Source organism: Dipodomys spectabilis, unplaced genomic scaffold (assembly GCF_019054845.1).
Source record: "Dipodomys spectabilis isolate Male_0828 unplaced genomic scaffold, ASM1905484v1 ptg000115l, whole genome shotgun sequence".
In the NCBI taxonomy this organism is placed as follows: Eukaryota; Metazoa; Chordata; class Mammalia; order Rodentia; family Heteromyidae; genus Dipodomys; species Dipodomys spectabilis.
This window is the reverse complement of record NW_024870792.1, coordinates 6,146,728-6,156,364: the sequence shown is the minus strand read 5'-3', so window position 1 is coordinate 6,156,364 and position 9,637 is coordinate 6,146,728. Positions and strand designations below refer to the sequence as shown.

General features: G+C 42.0%; 1 protein-coding gene across 1 annotated transcript in view; it reads right to left on the bottom strand.

The window, feature by feature from the left end:
• Positions 1-7,537: 7,537 nt before the first annotated feature.
• Positions 7,538-9,637, bottom strand: part of Stat4 (signal transducer and activator of transcription 4) — a 97,929-nt gene continuing 95,829 nt past the window's right edge. Inside the window, exons 22-24 of the mRNA XM_042688355.1 lie at positions 9,495-9,561; positions 9,004-9,112; positions 7,538-7,823 (exon numbers count right to left, since the gene is read on the bottom strand). Of these exons, the coding sequence (XP_042544289.1) occupies positions 7,797-7,823; positions 9,004-9,112; positions 9,495-9,561 (203 nt within the window). The 3' untranslated portion in view covers positions 7,538-7,796. The remainder of the gene's footprint in view (positions 7,824-9,003; positions 9,113-9,494; positions 9,562-9,637) is intronic.

Here is a 9,637-nt window from a genome sequence, read left to right as displayed (position 1 = left end):
AATAAAACACAGAGCCATAGGAGGCCTCCTACAACACCTTGTTTAAAATGCAGTGAGAAAAATCTCTCTACACATGACACATTTCCTACCAATATAGAAGAAAGCCATGAGTACTTTAGAAAAATGTCTATATGCAAGTAAACCATGTTCTTTCATTAACTATAAGTGATACATTACCCAGAACCCTAGTAGGCATTAAATGACCATCTAGGAGGCTAAAAGAGGTGTGTGTGTGTGTGTGTGTGTGTGTGTGTGTGTGTGTGCAAGGGTGTTCATTTATAATATCGAAAAATCAAAAACAATACACATCTTAAAGCACAATTCATATGCCAGAATATTAAAGCTGTACTTCCAAAGTCTAATGACATTGGAAAATATCCATTCATAAAATTAAGTGAAGAGGAAGGACAGGAAACATAGATATCATCCTATTCGTGTAAAAATATACAGAAATGTAAATAAATGCAAGCATTCGGAGAATAGTCTAAAACGTTAGTTTCCTGATCACTGCTATACAATTTAAAAAATGCCTACAAGGAGCACTGTTAGATTCCTAGTGAAGCCCCCTCAATCACTCAGTCCTGGAGGGCAGGCAGGGATTGGGGTGGGGATGGAAGGGCCTTTTGGATCCCAGCAGGGCCCCACGGCCCGGTTATCCCACGACTGTCCAGCAGGGGCGCTGCGCGGCGGGTCGGGTCGGGTCGGTCTGCGAGCTTCCGCGGGAGGGACGCAGCTGCTCAGAAGAGCCGCCCCACGTGCTTTCGGGGAAACCAGCCCGGAACGAGAAACCCTAGTTTTGATAGGAAACCGAAAAGCGAAAGTCAGAACCGGGGGCCGTGCGCATGCTCGGCCCGGGGCTTTCCCAGCGTCCGCCCGGAAGCCTCGCCGCCGCCCCCTCGCCGCCGCCCCCGCCGCCGCCGCCGGGTGCCCGGGGCTGCGCGGGGCGGAACCCCTCGCGGATCACGCGCTCGCGGTCCCAGCTGGGCCGGAGAAGCGTGGGGATGGGGTGCGGGCGGGTTATCGTTGGAAGGCCGCGGTCTGTCCCCCCCCCCCCCCGGGCTGCCCTCCCCGGGGGCGGGCCGCAGCCTGCACCTGTGCGCGCGGGGCGCCTGCCCCCGCCGGGCGCGCCTCGCCGGGTCCTCCGCGCCCCCCGGGGGGTCAGCCCGCAAAACCAGAGTGTGCAGGCGGGAGGTGCGGGCGGCGACTGCGCCGCGGCTTCCTCGTCCTCTCGCTGGATCTGCGAGGGGCTTTCCTGTTCTCTTGGGGTCCCCCCCCCCCCGCCTGTCAGCTAAGATGACTGCAGGGCACGTGCGGGGAGGTGTGATGGGGAGCAGCCTAGTCACCGGGCCATGAGTTTGCCTGGCAGAGGAAAGCTGCGAGGCTCCTGCCCGCTGGTTGTGTGGCTCCCTGAAAATGGAGACTGACATTCCTTAGGTTTCACCCCTCTTTTTAAGGGGATCGCTATTCAAGGTGAGTTTGCCACCAACCTAGGTCCGCCAGAGTGTGAAAGAACCTTACCTTCCTGGCCCACACCTCAGACCACTTGTGAAGGAATAATGTGCCGCTTACCTAAATCCCATCATACTTCATGTATGTATGTATGCATGTATGTATGCATGCATGGATGTATTATTGCAAGTGCCCAGTGCAAAATGGGACTGTGGGTCTTTATATTCAAAATGCATTAAGAATTTATGTCAACAGCAGGGTGTGAACCCTAGAATGGAGCCCTTCTCAGGGCCCAGACCTGTGGAAGACCTGAGTGCAGAATTTGAGGGCATTTCTTCATTGCACCTTGTGAGAGATTCACCTGATAAAAACTTAAAAGGAACAGATTTTCGGTGTGGTCGTCGTTGAGTTCTTTTGCTCAAAGCCAACGCTCTTTCACTTTGAGCCACAGGACCATTTCTGGTTTTTGAGTGGCTACTTGGAGATGAGCCTCACGGGGACTTTTCTGCCCAGGCTGGCTTTGAATGGTGATCCCCAGATCTCAGCCTCCTGAGTAGCTAGAATTACAGGTGTGAGCCACCGGCGCCACGCAAGAAACAGATTTTATAATGTCACTCCTTTATAGAAAACCTTTAACCTTTCTACAGCATTTACTATAAAATCCATTTTTTAAAAAACTTTTCCTATAAAACCGTATTTTTTTTTTTCCTTTTCTGCCTCTTACTCATTTTATCCCACTCTGGATACTTCACGAAGCTCCCCTCCAATTCTTGGCTTCCTTATATTGTTCAAACACCCAGTTTTTATTTGCTGAGTCCTGTGCATATCATACTGGTCTTTGGGATTCTGGTTTTATAGCTGAGTCCATTCACTTGCTGTGTCCCATTCATTAGCTCTCAATGCAATCAATTCCTCAAACCTTTACTGATCTCTGCCTTTGGCCATTTACCATTCTCATAGCACTCTTTAAATCTGTCCTGATACTTGTTTTCATCTCTTCTCACCACAAGGTAGGTCACTATAGGAGGGACTTTGTGCTATGGTACAACCTTTCTTATGCAGGGTCCCATAAGTGAATGAAACCAACTGCCTGGGTATATGTGTGGAGTGAACTACTGTCTCTCCTGTATATGTAGAATGGTACCCTGGGAAAACTGAATAGAGTTAAGGAAACCACTTTTGTAGTTCTGTGGCTCAGCTGGGAAATCCTGTGTGTGAGAGAGGCAATGCCTGATACATAGTTTCCAAAAGTATTTTTTGAATAAATAAGTGAATATCATTAACACTGGGAACATAAACTACAGGTTATTAAGGTCATCATTAAGGTCTCAGAACAGGCTCTAAGAGACCTACTAAGCCCTAATTGAGGGGTAAGGAAATTATAGGATATATGTTCTAGAAAGTTTCTCTAAAGGATTTTCATGAGATTTCTATTCCTCCACATGCCCTCACCTTGTCCTGTCTGGGTGCTCTCTTGATTTTTTAAAAATCTGCAACAGTCTGATATCTCTTAAGGAGATGACTCACAAGCCTGATGTGTGTGTGGTACAGGATTTTTGCTAGGGGCAGGAGTGATGGCCTTGAGTTCTGTGAGGTAGACTTAAGGGGAAACTTCAGAGGAAACACTTGGTTCACCTTTGTGTAGGTAGGTGACAGGGATATTAAAAACACATGATGGTACCTAAACCAAAGAGAAATTACAGTGAGCTAATATTCAAACAGTGTGCTTGTAGACCATTGCAGATCTTGTAAGGAAAGGGTGAGGTGGAATAGACAGAACACCTAAGTTGTGTCAACAGCATGTTGTGGTTTGAAGCATAACAGGAGGAATTGTCCCATGTGTTTAGTATTTGGAAACATAGAGAGAATTTTAGCGTAGGCTTGCAGACAGAAAAAGGAATGAAAGAAAGGAACCATTGTCCTCTGTTAGTTCAAAGATAGAATTACTACATGTTTATTAAGGCCAAATTGTGCTAGATATAAGTAGTATTTGTTTATGCAAAGCTTGCAACAAAGCTCCAAGCAGTGCACTAGGGGACAGAAGGAATGCTATAGAGGAGGAGGCCTGGTGTGACTTGAGAGCCTTTCTCAAGTATATTTGTACAGGTATGTGTGCATTTGGTAGGAAGGCTATCCAGAGCCTGAGGGAAGGGGTCATAGATAAAGTTTGACCAGATGTGGAGCAGAAGGAAGAGAGTGAGAGAGAGACACAGAGAGAGAGAGAAAGAGACAGACAGAGAGAGAGAGAGAGAGAGAGAGGAGAGAGGAGAGAGGGGGGTTGGGGAGATTGAGCGCTTGAGCAACCAAAGAAACCGAAAGTACTTTAGTTGGCCTTGTGTTCTTGTGTGTTATGTTTTGGAGGATGAAAAGCTTTGAGGAAAGAGTAATGAAATTGAAAACTAATAAGAGACAAAGCAGTGCATGGCTAGTGTATGACTGAAAGCATCTGTCTAGAGCTACAGTTGTATGGTCTTATTCCAGAGGTGGAATTATTATTTTTCTTCTTTTATTCCGTTTTTTTAAAAGTTAATTTTTTGTGTCAGGAATCCCTTTGGCAGTTAACAAAACCAATGAACTGCTTCAAAGAATAATGTTTTTAGCCAAAATAAAATGTGTGAGATTAGAAACCAATTACGTTAAAAAAAGATATCAAACCAATTCTGTGGTAGATCAAACCCATATTGAAACCACCTGTGTAAAGTAGAGTAAGTGCTTCTTTGATACTAAAACATGATCTAGCAGTGGGTCTGATTAATACACTTTCCAAATTGTGCCTAGAATAAACAATATTGTGTGGTAACAACTGTGATATGTTTATAAAGGTGGTCTGATTATGATTTGATATTAAAGTGGTCTGGTTACTACTGGTTACTACCATTAATTCAAAATTGATGGAAATTCTAAACTTTAGTTGGAAGTTAGTGGGAACTGAAACATTTCCATTTAAGTTTACCAATCATTGAATTCTATCCAATACCTCCCCATAAGAATTGCTAGAGTGACATTCAGAGATTTTAAGCAGGGCATGAAACAATTCAAATGATTTTAAATGAAGTTCCTTGTCTACCTAAGTGGCCACATAGAGTTGTGTTTATTGCCTGTCATATTTTTGTAGCTTGCCTTTTGTGAGGATGCCAGTGGAATTATACTGTCTTACCGTGGTGGTGATTTAACTGTGGGTTCATTAAGATTCATAAACTTCCACAGTCAAAGGATCTATTGGCAAACTTCCTAAACTTCCGGTGAATAGTAAGCATCCATGATAATTCTGATAATTCCAAAAAATGAGAAGCTTCTGCAGCCCTTTTAACATCTATGTCTCATTGTTAGATTACTTTTTGGTAGGAAATGGAAATGGCCTCTCTAAACATAAAACTATAATACTGCCCAGATTTATATTATTTACCCCAATTCTGCTGTTACATGATCTATATGTCTCAGGCAGTTTTAGAAAACAATTTTCAGAAGAAAGTAGAAACTGTGACTAGTTGGATTTTGTCCTCTAACAAATAGGTTCTTTTGCCCTAAGAATCAGGAGGTTCCAAAAGAGTAAGGGAACCAGCCTTGGACAGGAAGAGGTTTGCCGCAGAGGAACAACTTAGGATACATGTGGGTGGGTAGAAAGGATGAGCTTGATTGGATGGTTTTAAGAGAAAAGGTAGGTTATAGTAGAGATTTTCTTCCTTTTTTACCCTTTTCAACCAGGGCTTCTGCCAGTTTGGTGAAGAGCAGATAGTGGAAAGAGGGATACTTTGGGGAAAAAGTCATCTCTAACTTTACTTTTTGACAACTTTAACTTTTTGACAAAATTAGGCTTTGTCTTAAAAAATAGCCTCTAAGTCAGGTGCTGGTGGATCATGCCTGTAAATCCTAGCTATTCAGAGGCTGAGATCTGAGGATCATGGTTTGTAGCCAGCCAGGGCAAGAAAGCCTGTGAAACTCTTACCTCCAATTAACTAGCAAAAATCCAGAAGTGGAGCTGTGGCTCAAGTGGTAGAACATTAGCCTTGAGCATAAAAGCTCAGGGACAATGCCCAGCCCTCAGTTTGATCCCTAGAACCAGCACAAAGAAACAAAACAAACAAAAAGTAGCCTACAGTTAGTATTTGCGGATACCTCTGCAAGTAGAGCAATATTCTCACAGCTCTTTAGGGCTTAGTAGATATACAGAACTCTCCAAGTCTTTGGCATCTGAGTACTTAATACTATTTCTAAGGGAAGCAGTTTTGCAATGGCACCACAGAACATTCTGTCATCATGAGACAAGAACCAAATTAGACTCAAAGCTCATATACCTGCATTGCCATGCAGCAAAGCAGCTACCTTTCCTCTTTACCAGAGCTAGCAGTGTGTTGGAAATCCTAACCCTTTTCATAGTCTCAGGTTAAATGCATGGGACCACAGATTAATATTGCTGAAAAGGACCACTGACCCCATCTAGTTCAATTCATCTTAAAGATGTGAAGAGTGTACAATCCACAGATGAAATTGCCCAAGGCCAGAGTTGCCTCCAATCCTCATTTCATGATTTTTTATTCCATATATCTGTTTTGAATAGTTATTATTATCAGTGCAGTTTGCCCAAGATTACTACCAGGATTGTCTCTGGATTCCTCACTCTAACAAGAGAGATACCCTGGCAGTGGTGGGAAGCTGCTGTTGATGTGGCTGTCGATAGTGTCTCTGTGGGTCCTATGATGTACTGCTGTGAATAGCTCATTATTTCTCCCATCTTGGATCTACTGTGAGAACAGTCATTCTTGTTCATTTTGAGAAGTAGAATGTGGAAACCCTTGAGTCCTGTTGGGACTGTACCTGGCTGCAGAACTGTTGACCAGTGTGCTTAGAGTTTGAATAATGCTAGTGGAAAACCCTGATTGTGTGTTTGCTTAGGCTGAGTGTTGCACCTTCCACAGTAATCCTGTCAAAAGATGTGAGGAGCCAGCCCATTATGTACTTACCTCAGTGACTCCTGGTGTCCTGGGTGGGTTGCCTCAACTGCTTCTCTCAGTGCTTCTTGGTATCTTATTATCTATCTCTTGTAATGTACCCTTTTATTTTTCTCCCCTTAAGAAAACCTCAGGCTCCATAAACACATTGTACATCCATATTCATTCCTGCACTATTCACAACAGCCAAGTTGTAGAAACAGCACAGATGCCCTACAATAGATGAGTGAATCAAAAAAATGTGGCACTTTTGTACAATGGAATTTTGCACAGCTGTTAGAAAGAATATTATGTCATTTGCAGGGAAATGGATGGACCTAGAACAAATCATGTTAAGTGAGGCAAGCCAAGCTCAGAGAGACAGTGAATGTTTTCTCTCATATGTGGGAGCTAGATCTAAAATATACTGGACATAATAAATTATACAGGTCTCTGGGCATTCACACAGAGTGAGACCAAAGGAAGATATTCTTAGGAGAGGAACAGAAAGACACAATGCCTATGTGCATCTGATCATATAAAAGAATATTTATCGAAATGAACTCCAGAAAATGGAAACAAGAGTTTCTTTTTTTTTTTGCTGCTTTTTTTGTTCTGTTTGCTCGTTTTTATGTCTTTAGGAGTGTAAGAGGAGGCACAGAGATGGAAGGACAAAGGGTGAACAAATGCAGCAGGGTACTCACTAGACACGGTGTTGAAAATGAACTATACAACTGTGGGTGAGATGGGAGGGAAAAACTGGGAGAGAACAAGGGAAGGGGTGATATTATCCAAAAAGACATGTACTCTGTACCTGACTTATGTAACTGTAACCCCTTTGTACATCAAAGTTATAAAAACAGTAACACACATTTTAAAAAGAAAAGAAAACCCTAGGCCAATATGAAGTTATAAAAGTGAAGGTTTGGGAAGACATTTTGGCCTTAACTATCTCTGTGGTTAGACTCATTCCTCACCCCATGGTGAAAGAAAGGGTTAATAACTGCACAGGCATCTCTTCATCTGCCCTGCAGTCTTCTGATTGGAACCTGAAGTACAATCTAATGTTCCTGATTTACCCTGAAATATTAACACTTCTGCCTTGACAGCCCAAATCATACATAAGACCTGAAGAAACAAAAATCAGAAGGGAACACATGCAGATGAGATTTCGGTTATATTACTAACACTGGTTTCTTAAAGTTGTCTTGCAAGTTTATCTGAAACTGATGTTTTTTGGCATTTCAAGTCACAGCACTCCCAACTGGGGTGTCATTCCAGTGAGAGGAGATCTTCAGACTTCCACCCTTTCCTGGAAACCGGCATTTGTAAAGCTGAAGAAATAGGATGTCTTCTTTGACAGAGAGCAGTCTTGAAACTCTTTCATTTGCTTCCTTCTTTGAGACTCAGTTTATCCTGTCATTCAGCAGAATATGGAGACTTCATCTAAAATAGAAAATGAAAATGATTAGAAGGAAATACTGTTTTTCAGAGAAATTACTATCAGACAGCTACATAATTATTTCTGTCTTTATTCTAAATAATACATAATTCTTCATTCCAATTAACTTTTTAAAGTATTCCAGAAAGAAATTGGGTTGAACAGTCTGACATATAAGGCTTCTCTTCAAGTGTACTGAAAACTGAGTTAAGAAATGTGTTAATCACATAAATACTGTAATAAAGAAGTGGGTACAAAAATGTAACAGAAGTTCAGTTCGACATAAATAAGGAGTGAAGGGCAACAGCATTAGACTGAACCATCACATGACAGTGGGGTTCTCTTTTTTCTATTTATTTATTTTGTGCCAGTATTGGGGCTTAAACTCGGGGCCTGATACTGTCCCTTAGCTTTTTTGCTTGAGACTGGCACTCTGCCACTAGATCCACAGCTCTGTTTCAAGCTTTTTGATGATTAATTAAGAGATAAGACTTTCCTGCCCCAATTGGCTCTGAAGCATCATCCTCAGATCTCAGCTTCCTCAGTAACTAGGATTACAGGCATGAGCCACCAGTGCGTAGTGACTGTGGATTTTCATTCATGGAAATATCTAAGAACTAAATACAGCTTGATTTATGGTCAGGAACAAATCTCTTGGGGATCAGGGTTCCTCCAAAGATTCTCTTCAGATTTAAATTCACTTTCATAACATGATTTTAGATTATGACCCAACTGCCCAAATGCAGAGCGTTACTATGTTACTGCTGCTGTTTATATACTTCATGGAAAGGATCCAGGGACTGGTTAATGCAAGAAAAAGTGGGTGGAATGTGTGGATGGAACTTTTAAAAGAGATGCTAAACCAGACATAAATATTGGCTAATATGTATTGTTAGTTAAAGCTGAGTGTTAGATGCTTGGGACAACAGCAAGGACAGTGTTCTGGAGTGAAACGTTAAGGACATTTTGCCCTCTGGTGGTTTTGGATTGAAAGATCTTAAAGCAGTCTATGTTCAGTGCCTATAAAATTAGCAACATTCAAGCCATACAAACACCCTGTGTTATATTCATTCATTTGTCCTAGTAAAATGCCTAAGGAGTACTTCAGCTCCTTTCATTCACACATGACGCCTTTACTCCACTGGAAATACCCTAGACCAACTTTGGAAAAGAGAGGCAACATACTGCAGTTTCAATTGTTGTGGGACTCAGGTTTTCTCTCAGCACTGCATATACGCTTGGAGACATGGGAAGGAGGTCTGATGGAGATTGCGGTTCTGTTGAATCACTCCGACTTAAAGAGATTACAAGGAAAAGGATTAGAAGATTATAGCTCATAGTGACTACTGCATCTGGGACTCGTTTCTAGTGCTTCATCCATTCATGGCACTGAGCTTCCTAATTTATCACTTTGCCTCAGACCATTCAATCTGCTATGTGATATAATGGCATGTAAAAGGGCAACTTTATCATTCCAGTCATAATAGACTACAGTAGTTATGCCCTCAAGACTAGCTTTATGTGTTCAAAGAAATGAGACATAAAATGTTTTATTGGGCATTAAAATGCTTTATTCTTGGTTATATGTACTCTGTTCTACCCTTAAATCTCTTTCAGGAAAGAACTTAAAAATTAATTCAATAATAAATATTTTACATGTGACCAAAATTACTCACATTGTTGAAATGGGGATAAAAACTGAAGGAACATAACCTTTGTCTCCCCTTTCTGTTGGTCTTGAAACTGGAAAAGAAAGGCACAATGTTGGGGGAAAATATTCCCAGCATTAATGAAAAAAATAGATAAGTAAGTCCAGAAA